The sequence below is a fragment of the Balaenoptera borealis genome, assembly GCF_965194805.1.
Source record: "Balaenoptera borealis genome assembly, chromosome: 1".
NCBI classification, from domain to species: Eukaryota; Metazoa; Chordata; class Mammalia; order Artiodactyla; family Balaenopteridae; genus Balaenoptera; species Balaenoptera borealis.
Window position 1 is genome coordinate 39,362,458 of NC_138860.1, and position 19,244 is coordinate 39,381,701.

At 41.9% G+C, this 19,244-nt stretch overlaps 1 protein-coding gene across 12 annotated transcripts in view; it reads left to right on the forward strand.

Moving 5' to 3' along the window:
• HHAT (hedgehog acyltransferase) overlaps positions 1 to 19,244 on the forward strand; it is a 495,443-nt gene that overhangs the window by 60,987 nt on the left and 415,212 nt on the right. For 11 of the 12 annotated variants that reach the window (XM_082399938.1, XM_082399935.1, XM_082399943.1 and 8 more), the window contains exon 4: positions 5,249 to 5,362. The exons of the other annotated variant lie outside the window; for it this stretch is intronic. In XM_082399938.1, coding sequence (XP_082256064.1) covers positions 5,249 to 5,362 — 114 coding nt within the window. The remainder of the gene's footprint in view (positions 1 to 5,248; positions 5,363 to 19,244) is intronic. 12 annotated transcript variants of the gene reach the window in all.

Sequence of the window (19,244 nt, forward strand, 5' to 3'; positions counted from 1 at the left end):
GTACAGAATTTCAGTTTTACAAAACAAAGAGTTCTGGAGGTGGATGGTGGTGATGGTTGTATCACAGCGTGAATGTACTTAATGCCACTAAGCTGCACACTTAAAAATGGTTAAGATGGTAAATTGTATGTTACATATATTTTACTACATGAGGCACAGACTTTGCAGCCTGAGGACCTGGGATTTTAAAGTCGAGCTCTGTCATATATTAGCTGTGGGACCTTGGATGTGATATTTAACCTTTCTGAGGATAGTTTTCTTTTTCTTATCTTGCTATAGGCAGAATCATAGCACATAGTCAGTCTGTATGCTATAGTTTCTTCCCAATCTGGGGAAGAGGCTGGATGACTGGGGAACTTTCTGGAACAGAGCAGGCTGACAGTGTGGATGTGGAACTTGGAGGCCTGGGTTGGTGCCATGGGAGTGTGAGGGGGGATCTCTCCCCCCTACCCCCCGAATCATGGGCACTCAGTCAGGACGCTGTTTGTAGGCGGGTGACTAGCTGTTCTCTTAGTACTTCTTTCCTTTAGTATTTTTTCCTTTAGGAAAAAAATAACTTTTTTCCCACCCTTTGAAAGCAATCTGCCCTTCATCTTACATACAGGAAGGCTCAGGGCCAGATAGTTAAGTGACTCGTCCAAGTTTACACAGGGGGAGAAATGTGATGAGAACTTAGGTCACCTGATTTCACTTCCCCACCATTTTAAAGGCCTACTGATTGTTGGGTAATCATGATAGAAATTTGTGGTTAAGTCAAGGTTTTTGCTCTCAGGAACTTACTGTTTTTTCCCTCTAGAGAGAAGATACGTGAGATAGCTAGAATGAAAAGTGCTACAATAAATATGCTATAGTAAAATGTGCTATCATAAAAGTGCTAGAATTGAGTTGTGAATTGACAGAGAAAGGGATGCAGTGAGGTCCACCTGGAAGGGTGGAGAAGGCTTCACACCGGAGCTGACATGTCTGTGGATACGGGGCATTAAGGAGGCATCCCCAGGGTTGGAAACGGTTTGGTCGGATAGTGGGGTGTGTGTATGTGTCTGGGAGTGGTGGGGGAATCCAGGTAGAGCATCAGCACAAGTAGAAACATCTTGGAAAAGGGCTTCTTCCTCTTTGGTATCAGACAGGACTGGGTTTGAAACCCAGCTCTGCCGCCTCTAGTTTTGCCTGCTCTGACCTCCAGTTAACTCATCTGTAACATGGATTAAAAAAAGGGAAAGGTCTCAGTTGTATCTCTAGTATATGTAGATGAATGACACCACTGTTACCTGTCTTGCTTTACAGTGGTTTTCAGAGTCCGGGATGTCAGTGTTGGTACCCTGACCTCCTCCAGGGTGAGGAATTCTACATTTCCACCGCCCCCCGACCCGGCCCCGTACCTAGTGTAGAACTCTGCTCTCTATGGGACAAGAGGCCCAGATCCTTTTCCTTGTTAAGAGTAGGAGAAATAATGTTTCACCAGGAAGTTAGAGTCACTATTTAAGAGACCCAGAATCATCATGTCCTTAGAGTTCTCTGTTCTTGCCTCATTGCACACTGAAAGCCTCAGAATGAATAACCATGCTTAACTCACTCAGTTTATTAAATTCTCACATCTCGGCGCTCAGAGCTTTCCATGGTGAGCAGGATGATGGTCGCTCTGTTTGTGAATATTAGGTGGTCAGCTTTAGTGTGTCCCTGCCCGGGAATGGCATGGGGTGGCGTGAGCTGTTAAGGGTTCTCTGGGCTTATGAACAATGTAGGGAATCATGATGGATGATGTCAATCTCTACTACTTGAAATGCGGTCCCCAGGCCAGCAGCATGGCATCCCCTGAGAGCTTTGATGAAAGACATAATCCCAGGCCCTATCCCAGACTTCTTGGATCAGAATCTGCATTTTAGCAAAATCTGTAGGTGATTTGTGTGTCCACTGAGGTTTGAGAAGCGCTGATGTAGAAGACTGGATGTGAGTCTTGGAGTTCAGCCTCCCCTTTCTCCACGGGGGAGCCTTCCTGGTTCTGTCCAGCTAGAATTTATCCCCGGTTTATATTTGACTTCCTTACAGAACCAAAGAAGAGGCTTCTAATTGACTAAGAATTACAGGATCGATAAAGGAAATGGGGAGGGAACAGAACATGAAAAAGTTGTTCTTGATTTGAGACTTTAAGATTTACCTTGAGGGCTTCCCTGGTGGCGCAGTGGTTGAGAATCTGCCTGCCAATGCAGGGGACACGGGTTCGAGCCCTGGTCTGGGAAGATCCCACATGACACGGAGCAGCTAGGCCCGTGAGCCACAACTACTGAGCCTGCGCGTCTGGAGCCTGTGCTCCACAAGAGAGGCCACGATAGTGAGAGGCCCGCGCACCGCGATGAACAGTGGTCCCCACTTGCCGCAACTGGAGAAAGCCCTCGCACAGAAACGAAGACCCAACACAGCCAAGAATGAAATAAATAAATAAATAAATAAATAAATAAATAAATAAATAAATAAATAAATAAATAAATGTACTATTAAAAAAAAAAAAAGATTTACCTTGAAATGAGTGAGCTCAGGGTCTATAAGGCTTTTGCTTATGAAATCAGGCAAGTCAACATTTTTCTTCCCCAAATCAGTAACTGCTACTTATTGGCCATCTTCTATTCATTAATTCAGCTTTTCTGTCTGGTTATTTCCTTTAGGTAAATATTTTAAATGGAGAAGAATAAACATAAGAAGAATGTTTTTATTTCCTTTAAATGGCCCTTTTCTGAAATAATTAGTGATGAGAGACTGTGTAGTTTTGTTGATGGGATTTTTTAAAAAAAATTATTTATTTAACTTATTTATATTTGGCTGCGTTGGGTCTTCATTGCTGTGCGCGGGCTTTCTCTAGTTGCGGCGAGCAGGGACTCTGCTTCGTTGAGGTGCACGGGCTTCTCATTGCGGTGGCTTCGCTTGTTGCAAAGCACAGGCTCTAGGTGCGTGGCCTTCAGTAGTTGTGGCACGCAGGCTCAGTAGTTGTGGCTCATGGGGTCTAGAGCGCAGGCTCAGTAGTTGTGGCGCACAGGCTTAGTTGCTCCGCGGCATGTGGGATCTTCCCGGACCAGGGCTCGAACCTGTGTCCCCTGCATTGGCAGGCGGATTCTTAACCACTGTGCCACCAGGGAAGCCCTGTTGATGGGATTTTACCAGCACAGGGTTTTCAGTAGTTCTGGGCCTTAGGATGAAGCATAAAGATTTTTTTGGTTTCTTGAATGTTATGAGATATTATTTCATTTTTCCCCCCTAGAAATTAAACTTGGAAAAGTTTTGAAACATAGGTATAAGTCTGAGGTGATGAATTCTAATGTAATTCTGAATGTTCAAAAACATTATTTATATTTAAAAAGCTAAAATGTTGGGATTTTTATTTTGAGGGGGGTAAAAAAATTCAATCTTGGTTTTTAATGTCTGCATCCATGTTACAAAGTGGCATTTTACTAGCATGGCCTCATCACATGACCTTTGCGCCTTTAATCAGCTGAGTGACTCTCCACTAATTTGACATTTTTAAGATGGGGAAGTGAGCTCTGGAACAGGGATGAAGCCAAGTTAACGACTTGAGATCTCTGCTCTGCTGCTGCCTGGGTTTGCAGCGTGGGCACGTCCTGGGCTCTGATGTAGTCAGTCTTTGAATGGAAGGAATTGGACCAGATCTGTGATTTTCATGGGATGGGGACTCTATGAGGTTGTGTGTGTATCAGGATCTTGGTTGTGGGGAAAACGTGTTGTTTGAGAAGCACAGTACTGCTGTCTTTCTTCATTTGGAAAATAGAAAACCTTTTTTTTTTTTTTTTTAACAAGAGGCAACATGTAAAGCATGATACAATCTTAGCTGGTTAACACAGGATGGAAAGCACATGGGACTAGCAGTTAGTGGCAAGTAACAATTTTTATTGAGTACTGTGTGCTGGGTACTGTTTTAAAATTTTGATATGCGTGTATTTTCAGTTAAACTTCACAAATTCCTAGAAAAATCAGTCCTGTTATCATATGAGCAGACAGCGGAAAGGTGAAGTGTCTCACTCAAGGTCATCACAGCCAGTATGTAGGTAGATCTGGGATCCAAACCCAAGATGAATCGGCAGCCTAAGCTGCTACATTTGCTACCTCTACATCCATAGTCTGATATGAATCAAGATCACTTCAATCTACATTTTACCTTCTGAAAGAAAGAGTTTTGTAATATGTGTAACTTGTGTGAAATTGCCCCTCAATCCTCAGGTGCAAAAAAAAAAAAGAAAAAAAAGATAGAAAAAAAATCCTATTTTCCTTTAAACCCAATTAAAAATTTGACTCAAAGTTTCACTTGTAGAGACTGATGAGATGTTCAGTATCAGTAGATCAATAGTCAGCGGGGGATTCCTTCATCACCCACACGATTGGCTAGAAAATTCTGAGGGCCTCAAATCTGCACTCCATCCTGGTGGTGCCGAGATGCTCATGGGCCAAGCCCGCATTATCCGTTTGAGAGTGGCCAATCACTGTGCTTTTTCCCTCCATGCTCAGCTTGGCTGCCATGATCTCCCCGGAGCTCCAGAGGCCGAGGCTTTTAGGTGTGAGCCCCCAGGTGTCCACGGGTCCAGTCTTGCCAGAGGTTTTCACCTGCCCCTGTCAGGGAGCCATACAGACACAGAGCCTGGTACAGATGCAGACAAAGGGCACTGATGGACATAGCTTCCCAAGGTGAAGGGAAGTATATCTTTCATTCTTTCCTTGTAATCTTACAGGGAATTAGTTAATTTCTCTATCAAATTATCCTCCTGCCTGTAAGTGACAGCAAGATTTAACATGACTGACCTTACACGATTTTATTAGTGTCCAGTGTACATTTCTCTTGCTGGTGAAAGCATCTAGGTGATGAAACTGAGATATGCTAAGTTGTTATTTGTACTATTTATGTGATGCTGGGTAAATGAACTGAATTCTTTAAGTCTCTGTTTCATATTTTATAATGTGGGGTCAATAATAGTTTCTATCCCATAGAGGGTCCAGAGGTTGGGGGATCAGCTTTAACAAAGACATTCAATGGGGGAATGGCAATGAAACCAGCTAAGCTGGAGGGGAGGGTATAAGTAGGTGCGGTGTGTGGTGGGGTAGATGCTGGAAATGTTGTGTAAATGCCGTTTTATAGCATTTGGACTCACATTGGTCTTCTTCTTGCAATTGTTTTATTAACTGGAGTTTGTGTTCTGCCTCAAACACGTACCAAGATCCCTCTGATAAACTGCTGTTTTGGCCGATTTAGGACCCAACTGACTTTGAGTGGAGCTTCTGGATGGAGTGGGGCAAGCAGCGGCTGGTGTGGCTTCTCCTTGGCCACATGGGTGTGTCTCAAGTAGCCAACCTGCTTGCAAGGAAGGTACGGTTATGTGCATCATTTCCGTTTAAGCTTCTTTCTCCTTTGCTTTTTGTGAAGAAAGAGACCTGAGCTAGGAAATCAGGAGACATGGGTATTAAGCCTTGGAAGACTGGAAAAGATGAGAAAGAATTGTTACTGGTCAATAAGATAAATTATCAGATAAAAAGATAAAGATAAGACAAATTGTTAATGATGTTGATAAGATAAAAATTTCATACATGCTTATCCTGTGCTTACTTCCTCCAAGTCGTTTTTCAAACAAATGAATATGAAGATTTTAGAGTAAAACTAACTTCAGATGGTATTCTTTAAGACCATTCTTAATCAAATGATCTTATAAAAACCACCTGTTGAGAATCTATGTGATTTCAGAAGAAAGAGAATGATTTCATTAAGAAGTGGGAATGATTTTCACGTCAAGTAATTTATGCTACAGTAGCTGTTGTAGATCAGAATTCTAGTATTTTGCTCTTTCCTTGGCCTGGTTTCGAGAACAAGAGATTCTTCCAAGCAGATGTTTGAAAAGTGCTTTTGCAAGAGGTGGGATTGAGAACCTCTTTATATTGTAGCTAATACGGGGCCTGAGATAGTGCCAGGAGGATCTTTCTCTAGTGTAGGGGCCAGGCTTAGTCCAGCATCCTCTCATATATGCATCTTGCCTCTGTGGTTTCCTAGTCTGAAAAAAAATGAGTCTGTGCTTGGATATCTACCCAGTAAAAACAAAGCACAGCCAAAAATGGACTTGGAAGTCAACCCAGGAGAAATGTTTGATTCTTAGAGGTTCACGGAGGTGAAGAAACTGAAGGGACAGAAGAAGCAGGAGCCTCTGGGCTCGAGAGACCCGGACGTGAACTGAGAAAACAGTGCCATGTGCTTAGAGATGTCACCGGACTTGGGCTATTTTTCAGCTCTTTCCTGAAAATCGGTACTTTCTGGGCCTGCTTCTCATCCTGGAATACAGAAAATCCCAGTAGCACACTAACTTTCTTTGTTTTAAATATGATAATGATTACTTTTTTGTAGTCAAGTGGTTTCCATCTTCTAAAGTAGCAAAAGATTAAAAATTTTAGATGATGTCAGATCTGAATATATTTTAAAATTTCATACAACTTTCTTTTTTTCAGTTTTATTGAGATGTAATTGACATATGGCACTGTATAAGTAAGGTATACAGCATAATGACTTAACATACACATATTGTGAAATGATTACCACAGTAAGCTTAGTTAATATCCACTGTCTAATATAGATACAAAGAAAAAATGAGAAAAAAGAAAAGAATGTGTTTTCCTTGTCATGAAAACTTTTAGGATCTATTCTATTCTCTTAGCGGCTTTCAAATATACCATACAGCAGTGTTAACCATAGTCATCATGTTGTACATTATATTCTTAGTACTTATTTTTCTTATAACTGGAAGTTTGTACATTTTGATCACCTTCATTCAATTTTGTATAACCTTCTGAGCAAACCTAATAATAAGTAATCCATTTTTTTTTGTATTCCTAAACTAGTTACGAATATATCCACCTCAGCCTTCATTAATGTGTTTCTTTTCTTCCACAGATTTGTTTGGTATTTGCTAAGACATCAGTGTTTCTAGAAATTTAACATTTTTGTTTCTAACACAAAGCTTCTCTGCCCCTAGGTAAATGACTTACTGCCCCTAGGTCTTAGTTTTCCCATCTGTAAAATAAATAGCTTAATACTTGTATTTTCTATCTCTGTGGGGGGGAAGATGAACTATTTTGAGGAGTATCTGTGAAATTCAGCCAGTCTCACTACTGCTGCTGTGGGAAAGGGTCAGCTGTCGTGGAGTGGAAGAGTGCTGGGTGATGGATTAGGTCCTGGGCTTTCTCACTTGTTAGCTTTCTGACCTTAGGCTTTTCACCACTGAATCTTAATTTATCATTTTCTGTAAAGTAGGGTTGGTGAGATAGTATTATTCTTTTTCTTTTCCTCCTTTTAAAACATGGTGGACTTGTCACTATTCACAATAGCCAAAACATGGAAGCAACCTAAATGTCCATCGACAGATGAATGGATAAAGAAGATGTGGGACAGATATACTGTGGAATACTACTCAGCCATAAAAAAAATGAAATAATGTCATTTGCAGCAACATGGGTGGACCTAGAAATTATCATACTAAGTGAAGTAGGTCAGAAAGACAAATACCATATGCTATCACTTATATGTGGAATCTAAAGTATGACCCAAATGAACTTATCTATGAAACAGAAACAGACTCACAGACATAGAGAACAGACTTGTGGTTTCCAAGGGGGAGAGGGGTGGGGGAGGGATGGATTGGGAATTTGGGATTAGCAGATGCAAACTATTATATGTAGAATGGATAAACAACAATGTCCTAACTATATTCAGTATCCTGTGATAAACCATAATGGAAAAGAATATGAAAAATGTATATATTTGTATAACTGAATCAATTTGCTGTACAGCAGGAATTAACACAACATTATAAATCAACTGTACTTCAGTAAAATAAATTTTAAAAAAATGGTGGGCTTCATTTGTTCGAAATTTCATTAAAAAGTAAGGATGAAACATGGAAAAGGTAGGACAAAGAGAAAGCACCAAAGAAAGGGCAGAAATAAATGCAAATATATCAGTAGTCACAATCAGGGTGAATGGACCCAGTCCACCCCCCAACCCCAGAAAAGGACTGTCAGACTGGATAAAAGTAAAACAGAAAAAAAGGAAAATAAAGAAGTAAAACAGCATCCACAGGGGTGCTTCCTAGCAAGATATACTTAAAATGGAAGGACGCAAGGACACAGAGTGTTTGAAAGCGAAAGGATGGAAAAAGGTGTTCCAGCTAATATAAGACTCATCTTTGTCCCGTCCACCTAGATACTAGTGCAGTTTCATTAACAGCTGGCAAAGAACATTATTTGTGACAAAGAGGGTTCTTGTTTAATGATAAAAAGTTCATTTCATTAGGAAGATATTATAATTCTAAGTTTGTTTATTTTGCTGCCAAATATAGAAAGCAAAAGTTGATCAATACCATAAAGATAAATAGATATATCTGTGATTTTAGGGAGAGATTTTAACATAATTTTATCACTAATTGGTATATCAGATAGAAGAAAACAAATAATACAATTAATAAGCTTGATATACAAAACATAAATGGGGACTTCCCTGGCGGTCCAGTGGCTGGGACTCTGCGCTCCCAATGTGGGGGGCCTGGGTTCGATCCCTGGTCGGGGAACTAGATCCCACATGCCACAACTAAGACCTGGCACAGCCAAATTAATTAATTAATTAATTAATTAAAAGGTAGTTTATAAGTGGGCTATAAAGGATCTTAAGTACTATAGTTTGGGAAGCAGGAATCCACTGAACTTTAAAAAAAAAAAATAAGAAACGTAAATGATTACATCTAACAACTGGAGAATTCACATCCTCTTAAAGAACACATAGAATATTTATAAAAACTGACCACATCTTAACCATAAAGTAATTTTCAATGAATTTCAAAGGCTGTGTTTTAAATAGGTTACCTTCTCTAATCCCAGTGTAATTAAGTTGGAAACCAGTAACACAATGACCTGAAAAATCTAATTCATTTAGAAATTAAAAAAGAAAGCAAACTTTAAAATAACAATAGGTAAAAAAAGAGATCATACTGGAAATTAGAAAATAGTTAGAAATGAAAAATATATTACATATCAATACTTGTAGGGTGCTACTTGGATAATTTTAAGTTTATGTAAGTGCATAACGTTACATGCTCCTATTAAAACAAAAGAAAAGCTGAAAGTTAATGAGCTAAGCATACAACTTAAGAAATTAGGAAAGAACAGAAAATAGCAACAAAAAAGAAAAAGGAAGGAAAGAACAAAAATAAGAGTAGACATTAATGAAACAATCAGCGGCATGATTGGTCAAGAAAAAACTGCACAAATAACCAATATTAGCTGTGGACAAGAGGATGAAAAAATATACTAAGAAGATATTTTGCACAACTTTATGACAATAATTTTGAAAACTTTGGCAAAGCAGACACATTTCTAGAAAATATAACTTACCAAAACTGACTCATGAAGAAATAGAAAGACTGAATAGTACTATAACCATGAAAAGAAGTTGAATAAGTAGTTAAAAATCTATTTGTAAAGAAAACAATAGTCTAACACACCACTTCTTCCAAACATTCAAAGCACAAATTATTTAAATCTTTTCCAGGCTTTTTCAGAAAATAGAAAAAGAGGAAACATTCATTTTATGAAGAAGAGAGCATAAAATTAATACCAAAATCAGACTATGTGCCCTACCAGATACTATGACTTAATAAAGATATAATAATTAGGACATTGTTGTATTGGCACCAGGATAGATAAATAGACCAATGTAACAGAATAGGGTTTAGAAAATACTTGTACATAGATGGAAACTTGATTTTGACAGATGTGGCATTTCAGATCTGCATGGAAAAGATAAACTGTTCAATAAACAGTGCTGACACAATTGTTTAGTCATATTAAAAAGAAACGAATACTTACCTCATACCATTCATAATCATTTTCAAGGTGAATTAAGTCCTTAAAATAGGACTTCCATGGTGGCACAGTGGTTAAGAATCCGCCTGCCAGTGCAGGGGACACAGGTTCGATCCCTGGTCCAAGAAGATCCCACATGAAGCAGAGCAGTGAAGCCCGAGAGTCACAACTACTGAGCTTTTGTGCCACAACTACTGAAGCCCGTGTGCCTAGAGCCCACGCTTCGTAACAAGAGAAGCCCACGCACCGCAGCGAAGAGTTTCCCCCACTTGCCACAACTAGAGAAAGCCCGTGCGCAGCAACAAAGACCCAACGCAGCCAGAAAAAAAAAAAAGGACTAAAAAAAAAAAACGAGTATGAAATTTTTCGAAAGCATGATGTAGGAGGAGAATACTTCTTGACGGTAGGGTAGAGAAAGATTTCTTAATTAAGACACAAAAAGCATAACTTGTAGAGGAAAAAATTGATAAGTTTAACCACATTAAAACCAAGAACTTATCAATGTATAATAATCAGTGTACATCTTTGTATGTATCCAGAAACACAGTGAAGAAAGTGAAAAGGCAAGTCACTAATTGAGAAGTTATTTGCAACCTGACAGAGGTTTGGTATTTGGAATATATAAAGAAATTTCAAAAGGAAAAAAGTCACCCGATAGAAAAAGGGCTCAATGTGGGAAAAGGAATTTGCAGAAGAGGAAACACAAATGACCAATAAACTTATGAAAATGTGTTCAACTTTATTAGTAGTCAAGAAAGTGTACCTTAAAACTACAAGATACCATTTCATACTTTCAGTTTGGCAAAGATAAACAAAACAAAAATCCCCTGATGATATCAAGTACTGGCCACCTGAACTCATACAGAGAGGTTGTGAGTATGTGTTGGTATGGCTTCTTTGTATTACATTACCTAGTGAAGTCAAAGAGGTGCAAATTCCACAGCTACTGGTGCTAACTCGGACATGGTCCCTGCAGAAGCTCTTCTCTGCCAATCAGGGGACATGAGCCAGGACGTTCATTGCAGCAATGGGATTGTAGTAACAAAGAGCCAGAAGCAATCCAAATATTCATTATGGGGAAATGGATGAATTGTAGTGAATTTATTCCATGGAAAGGAATGAATTATAATTGTAATTGTCAACGTGGCTGAATTTCTGGATCACGACATTGAGCTAATAAGGCAAGTTGCAGAGGAATCTATCAGATATGATCCTATGCACGTAGAGCTGTACAGACTAAATGATACATTCACGTGTATGATCACAAAGATGAGATAGCCATGAAAATAAATTCAGGATAGTGGTCACATCTGGTTGGGGAGATAGAATCAGGGGGGAGAGGGACTCCCCTGGTGGCACACAGGTTAAGAATCCTCCTGCCAATTCAGGGAACATGGGTTCAATCCCTGGTCCAGGAAGATCCCACATGCCATGGAGCAACTAAGCCTGTGCGCCACAACTACTGAAGCCCGCATGCTTTAGGGCCTGTGTGCCGCAACTACTGAGCCCACGTGCTGCAGCTACTGAAGCCTGTGTACCTAGAGCCCATGCTTCGCAGTAAGAGACGCCACCACAATGAGAAGCCCGTGCACTGCAACGAAGAGTAGCCCCCGCTCGCCACAACTAGAGAAAGCCCACGTGCAACAACGAAGACCCAACACAGCCAAAAAAAAGCTGAAAAAAGAATCAGAGGAGAGATAACCAGGGCCCTTTTTTGGTTTGTTTGTTTTTGCTTTGATTATGTATTTATTTATTTTTATTGAGGTATAATTGACATTTTAAAAATTGAGATGTATTTGACATATGCTCAGGGGCCCTTTAAAGCACTGATAGCTTTATCTTTCTTAAGCTGGTGCTGGGTATGCAGGTGTTATTTCATTATTCTTTATACCTTATAAACTTTATAAATATTCCTTTCCCTGTGTTTGATATGTGATGTATTTTTAACTGAACATGTGGAAGAATGGTGTGGCAGGGAGAAGGAAAGATGACGCTGCCCTGGGCACACTGAGTTTTCGTCCCCTCCCTTCCTCACCGTTCTGCCATGTGCATCAGGCCCAACATGGCCCCATCTGACTGGTCTCCTTTGCTTCCCACTATTTGTCTTGCTACCTCTTGTTTGCTTCCTGTAGATCAGTGTTTCTCTAGCTTTCTTTTTTTTTTTTTCATTATTTCTCCCCCAGGAGCATTTTTAGCTGTTTTTCCCCAATTGTCACTTCCTCTTTATGACATTTTAATACCACAGATGTACTGTCTGTTTATGTACTGTGTACCTGCCTGTGCTTTATGCATAGAGGAAGGTTTTCTTGTCTGCAAGAACCAATTCCCCCCCTTCCCCTGGAGTAGATATAGCTCCAGTAGACAGTGCAAGATGTAGATTCACCCTCTGCTCATGAACGGATATTCCTCCCTCTTTCCAAATTTCCTCCGTTTTCAGCTCCTATTTTGCACCTACCACCATCAGAAATCTACCTAGGTTAGGATATAGAGGTTCCTCGGGTTAATTTGCTTGTAACTTTGAGTTAAGTCTCTTCCTGTTAGGAGTCCACATTCAGGGTGGCTAAGAGCTCCTGGCTGAAACCCGGCTTTGTCGCTTTTTAGTGATGCAGTCTTAAGCCAGTTAATTAACATCTTGAAGCCTTTCTCCTCATTTGCACAACAGGGATGGTACCGCTTGCTTCCTGGGGTAGTGGTGAGAGTCCGATGGTTTTCAAGGTTGTGCTGGCATACGATGACAGCCAAGTAAGAGGCGGCTGCTGCTGGGGTCCGCTGGCCTTTGCTGTGCGCCGTGACCGCGGTCTGTGTGTGCTCCTGGGAGCAGTTCCCTCTGTGGTGTTCAAAAAGGAGGCGACTGTCAGAAATACTGAAACCCCAGAGGGCAGAGGCTGTCTGTCCAGCCATACCTACCTTCCTCTCCTGCATGTCTTTCTCTGACCCTGTTTCAAGCTTGAGCTGGGCTGTGGGAGAAAGGATGGGGAGACACAGTCCCTCCCCCAGGAGCTGAGTGAGAAGTGACAGAGGAAACCAAATCCTGGGAGGAGTGGGCCACATCTGCCTGGGGGTGTCAGGGAAGGCCCCCGAGGAGGTGGCTTGCGAGCTGTGCCTTGAAGGGAGTGGAATCATCTGCTTATTTCAGCTTCCTGCATCTCATTACCAGGCATGCGTGGATAGGTGGACTTGTCTTTTTATCTGCAGAGCACATCTTATCCAAACTCAGTAGGAGGTTTTGTTTGCATTTTTCTTGGAATGTGGCAGAGTTCGCACTGAGCCGTGTGTGTGTGTGTGTGTGTGTGTGTGTGTGTGTGTGTGTGGTCTCCCATCTCTTTGTGACCACAGGTTTGATTTGTGCAACAGCTGGTGGGCAGGGTTCTGGTCGGGCTGGGGCACAGTGTGCTCTTTGAGTCCGCTTGGTCCTTATGTAAGCATGAACCACAACTTTGGCCCCATTAGTTCCATGCTTTCACCACCTGGACTGAGTGTTCCAGATGGCCTTAATTTGGGTGGATGTTTTTGATACTTATTCAGGGTGGAAGATTTGGGTTGCAGTTGTCTGTTGTTTCCCCATGCTCGGGGGCATCATGAACTGTGGACGATGCTGTGCAGAGGGTTAGGCGTTATCACTTCTTGCGGTTACAACCCTTGGACCCTGAAGGATGCTTCCCGCCTTCATCTACTATCTGATCCCATCTCTGCCTTTGTGGCCCTACCTCCTCCCAGAGAGAGGCAAAGAAGAGTTTATTTTCAAAAGTGGGATTTTCTTTTTCTTCCTTTTTTTTTTTTTTTTTTTTTGCCATGACAAGTAATAAAACTTTCCACTGAGCTCCTCGGCCAAGGTTAAACACCTTTTCTCTGGGTAGGGCTCTCTCTGGGATTTGGCAAGACTACATCGCGGGCAGTGCCCTGGGAGGGAGCGGAGGCTGAGTAACGGCTCTGAGATTTGGCTCCGGGTTTGTTACGATTGGAACGTATGTGGGGTGGGTCAGACAGTGGCCTCCTTTCTTGAACACCGTCACCACCTGAGACGTTGCGTCCCCTGCCCTTAGAACCAAAAATACCCCTGTGCAAACTTTCTGAGAAGGCTGACCGCGCGGGGGGCCGAGGCTGGGTGCTGCTGCTGACCGCAGGGTGCGTTCTCACCTGACCTCTGCCTGGCAGCACCTGCATTACTAGCGCTGGGCCCCGGCTGGCTGAGCTTATTGGCCGCAGGCTGAAAAGCGTGGTCCCATGGCGCTGGCTGAGACAAGTAAACTAACCTCTGGAAGGCCGTGGTGAACAGGCGCTCCCTTCCAGCGTATTATCGAAACCACACACCTGATAGGAATCTCATGCATTAATGGTTTTCCTGGAATCAGACTCTTCCACCTCCATCACTGCATCTCTAAGGAGGGATGAAATTGGCTTTATTTGGGCCCACTGGCCTTTACTCCCAGGAAAAGGAGGCTAGAATGCCGTTGTGTGGACTCTGGGATGGTTTTGGTTATTTTCCCTTTTTGTTTGTGTGGCGATACACACACACACACACACACACACACACACACACACACACACACACATATATATATTTTGTTTTTCAGTAGCAACTGCAGTTGATTATGTAGTATGTAATAAATTATGCCCCCCACTGAGTGGTTTCTGGGCAGATGTACAAAAAGAATTAATACACAGCAAAGTCTGGTCCAGTTGCCAGCAGGAGTCTTCACCAAGCCTTTGCACTTTGGTTCCTCCCTAAAGAGATGAGCTAATGAGGGGAACCACTCAGGCACATCATGTTATCTCTCAGCGTCCACAGCACAGAACAAGCTAAAGCAGAAGGGAAGAAGAGATGGTGTGAGGGGGGCATGGCCAGCCAGCTCTTCCTGTGGCTGGGTCCTGGCTCCCTATGAGGAAGATTTGAAGCATATAGATTTGCAAAAGAAAAGGCCACAAGTCCATGGTCATTTCTCATGGGTGCTGATTTCAGCCTTTGAAACACGCCAGCTGAATTTGTTGATCTCTCGGAAGCCTTCCCTGGGGTGACAGGAATCAGGTTCTATCAGAGAGTCTGCTTTCAAAGGTTGGTGCCTGTACCCTATCAGTTGTGCACTATTTGAGGCTTCCCCCAACACAAGATTGTAAGAGATCCCTGTGAGTGAAAACAGGCAGTAGGCAGTGAGATGTGAAATAACACCTTTTTATCCTATCTGCATTGGCAAAGCAGTCTGTTCATAAGGGGTTAGGTGTACAAGCAGAGACTTTGGAAATCAGCAGGTTTTCACATTAGTGACTAAAAAGCCCAAAATTTTGGTGCTAATTTCTTGTTCTTAGTCATAACGGCCAGGTTAAATCCCAATACCTGGGGAAGCATATCCATCTATCCATCCACCCATCCATCCACCCATCTATCCATCCAACTATTCTAACCATTCATTTATCCAGTGTTTATGAAACACTTGCTATATGCTAGGTACTATGTAAGATACTTACATTATTATATCATGAACAAGACAGGATATTAATTTGTTAAGGGAGCCTATCAGAAAGAGAGACAGTTATGCCCTGTTTTGAGAAGTGGTTCAGTATAAACACAAGGAACAATGGGAGCAGAGGGCAAGTTTGCCTACCCAGTTCAGTCTGGCCTAATTCCATCAGAAAGGCCATAGTATTTAGTCTGGCTTTATCTCAGCTGCCACGAAAACAGAGTACAGTTTCTTTCTTATTGTTTGTTAAACTTTTAAAAGTTTCTCCTCTTCCCCTGCCTTCCTTTTTGTCTCCTATCAGGAACTGAAGAACCTGGAATAAAGAGAGTTAAGGGGGTCAGGATAGTTCTGATGGGCTGGCATCTTGTGCCCCAGTGAAGTTCACTCAGCCCATCTTATTGATGCAAGGTTCAGGTTGCTCACACTTTGATACCCTTTAAAAGAGCATGATAAATGCAAGTTAAAGCCACAGTGGGATACCCCTGTCCAACTACCAGAGTTGATCAGGTAAAAAATAGTAACAACACCAAATGCTGGTGAGGATGCAGGATTTGGATCCCTTGTTATGTTGCTGGTGGAAATGTAAAATGGCCCCTCTGGGAAACTGTTGGGCAGTTTTTTTTTTTTTTTTTTTTTTTTTTTTAGAGAATTTGCATTTCTTTTTTTTTCTTTTTTTTAAAAGTTATACTATTTATTTATTTATTTATGTATTTATTTATGGTTGTGTTGGGTCTTCGTTTCCGCGCGAGGGCTCTCTCTAGTTGCGGCAAGCGGGGGCCACTCTTAATCGCGGTGCGCGGGCCTTTCATTATTGCGGCCTCTCTTGTTGCGGAGCACAGACTCCAGACGCGCAGGCTCAGCAGTTGTGGCTCACGGGCCTAGTTGCTCAGTGGCATGTGGGATCCTCCCAGACCAGGGCTCGAACCCGTGTCCCCTGCATTGGCAGGCAGACCCCCAACCACTGCGCCACCAGGGAAGCCCTGTTGGGCAGTTTTTATAGAGCTCTAAATATGCAACTACCATGCAGCCCAGCAAGCTCACTCTTGGGCATTTATCCTAGAGAAATGAAAACATATTTACATAAAAACCTGTACACGTATGTTCATTTCAGTTTTATTCATAATAGCCCCAAGCTGGAAAACAGCCCAGATGTCCTTCAACAGGTGAATGGTTAAAGAAACTGTGGTCCATCCACACCATGGAAACTACACAGCAATAAAAAGGGGGCAGTCCTTTGATACCTGTCACAACTTGGGTGGATTTCAGGGAATTATGCTGAGTGAAAAAAAGCCAGTCCTGGGACTTCCCTGGTGGCGCAGTGGTTAAGAATCCGCCTGCCAGTGCAGGGGACACGGGTTCGAGCCCTGGTCTGGGAAGATCCCACATGCCGCGGAGCAACTATGCCCGTGCGCCACAACTACTGAGCCTGAGCTCTAGAGCCCGTGAGCCACAACTACTGAGCCCGTGTGCCTAGAGCCCATGCTCCGCAACAAAAGAAGCCACCGCAATGAGAAGCCCACGCACTGCGATGAAGAGTAGCCCCCACTCGCCACAACTAGAGAAAGCCTGCACCCAGCAACGAAAACCCAACACAGCCAAAAAATAAAAAACAAGGAAATTTATTAAAAAAAAAAAAAAAGCCAGTCCTAAAGGTTACATACTGTATGACTTTTTGAAATGACAAAATTTTAGAAACGGAGAGGATATTAGTGGTTTCCAGGGATTAAGGATGTGGGGTAAAGGAAGCAGGAAAAAGGTGGGTGTGGTTATAAAAGGGCAATGCAAGAGATGCTTGGGGTGATGGAGCTGTTCAGTATCTTTACTGTGGTGGACACTGAACCTATATGTGATAAAGCCTTTTATGTGATAAAACCGTATAGAACTAAAACACACATGCACACACACGAGTACAGGTAAAACTGGGGAAACCTGAATGTCTGTGGATTGTTGCAATGTCACCATCCTGGTTGTGATATATTCTGGTTTTGCAAAATGTTACCATAGGGGGAAATTGGGTAAAGTGTCCATGGGATCTCTCTGTGTTATTTCTTATAACTGCAGGTGAGTCTACAACTGTCTCAATAAAAATCTCAATTAAAAAAAAAGCATCATATAAAAGTAATACTTGATTAGAATTTGAATCTCTAAATTAGAAACATCACAGCCCAACATTAAATTAAGATTGTTTTATGTGTACATGTTACTTGATCAACATGATTCTTTGTGCCTCATTTCAAGTGAACAGCAGTTTCCAATCATAATCGTCATTTGAACCTCTTAACTTAAATGAATTGGGCTATTCTGACTTTTAGGCAGATCTTTAATCAATTAATTAAAATTAACTAATTGATTTTAATTAATTAATTATATTGGCTGTGCTGCCCGGCTTGTGGGATCTTAGTTCCCCGACCAGGGATTGAACCCAGGCTCTCAGCAGTGAAAGCACAGAGTCCTAACCACTGGACTGCCAGGGAATTCCCTAGGCAGATTTTTAAATCTTGAACTTGACATAGATTATGTCTGTGACCAAAACTGTGCGTATCTGCCCAGATTGCCCTGAGAACTTGCAGAAAAAGTTTTTAAAGCCCTTCTAGTGATGAATCAGAAGTATTGTTTTGGAATAAAACATAACACACTTTCTTTTTTAGTTTTGAAAAGTTAAAAGATTCCTGGCATATTTGATGTCAGAGGCTCAATATCTGATATTTAAGCATTTTTGCTAAAGAGGTGGACACAAGTTTGATAAATTAAATACCTAAGCACTTTTGGAGTAGAAATAGGTGGGACAGGGCTGTCTTTAGGCCTTTGCATATGAAAATGGTCTTTGAAACACTTGGGCAAAGCCCTCCTCCTCCTCAGAGCAGCAGACCTTCTATGCTGCTGCCTGCACCGTTAGGCAGTGTCACATTTCTACTTCTCGCCCTCTCTGCCCTGCTTCTTGCTGGTCTAGGCGTGTGTGTGTGTGTGTGTGTGTGTGTGTGTGTGTGGTAGGGGGGGATAGCGGTTGGAGGAGGTGTGCCCTAAGGGCTGCATTGATAGTGGGGGACTGTTCCTCTGATGCCAGTCAGAGAACAAGGCATGGAAGACTAATCATGCTGTATCAGCATCTTAGTGGTGTTTTCAAGGATGGGATTCCAATTGCATTCACTTTATAGAATGAAAAAAATCAATATGTTAGTCGGGTTCTAATTTATGTTTTAAAATAGGTGATTATTTTTTGCATTGTTCACATCTTTCCCTTTTTATCACCTGCTCGCTGTGAATGTGTATAGCGGAGTTGTCTTTGCCCATTGGGGAGGATGAGTGGGTAATAGAAGGGATAGCAGAGAATATGAGGTTCACGTGGGTGCATTTTCTGTGATGTCTTAGAGAAAATTAGACGTTGTCTGCCTGTACTCTTCGGCAGGAGGAAGATGGTGAGGGATGAGAGTATAGGACAACCTTGTGTGCCCCCATGGTATCATTTGTGAGCACAGGTAAATTCATCAGAGAATCTCTGGAGCAGATGGGGTTTGCACAGCACTATTAAGTAGTTCCTGAAGGTTCCTCCAACTTTTTCAAGTTGAAGCAGCTTAAGTCTGTGGTTAAGTTCCCAAATGAATCCCAACAAACAGGCTTTTTCCAAGTGGATCAAATAGCACTCAATAAAAATGTAGCTGTGTTATGTGTATATGTGTGTAGCCATGCACACATGGAAAAAGATTCCAAGTGGTAAATGCTGTAGATCAGGTTGGAAAAGACACCCCTTCCCTTTTTTCGTTCATTAGAACTACTTCTTAAAATAGTCTCTGGTGACCTTGTTCCTTATAATTGAACTCTGTCCAGAGGTGAGTGCTTGGGGGAAAGTTTGAAGCAAATTTATGTGGCTGTTTAATGTGGGTAGTAGGATGGAAAAAT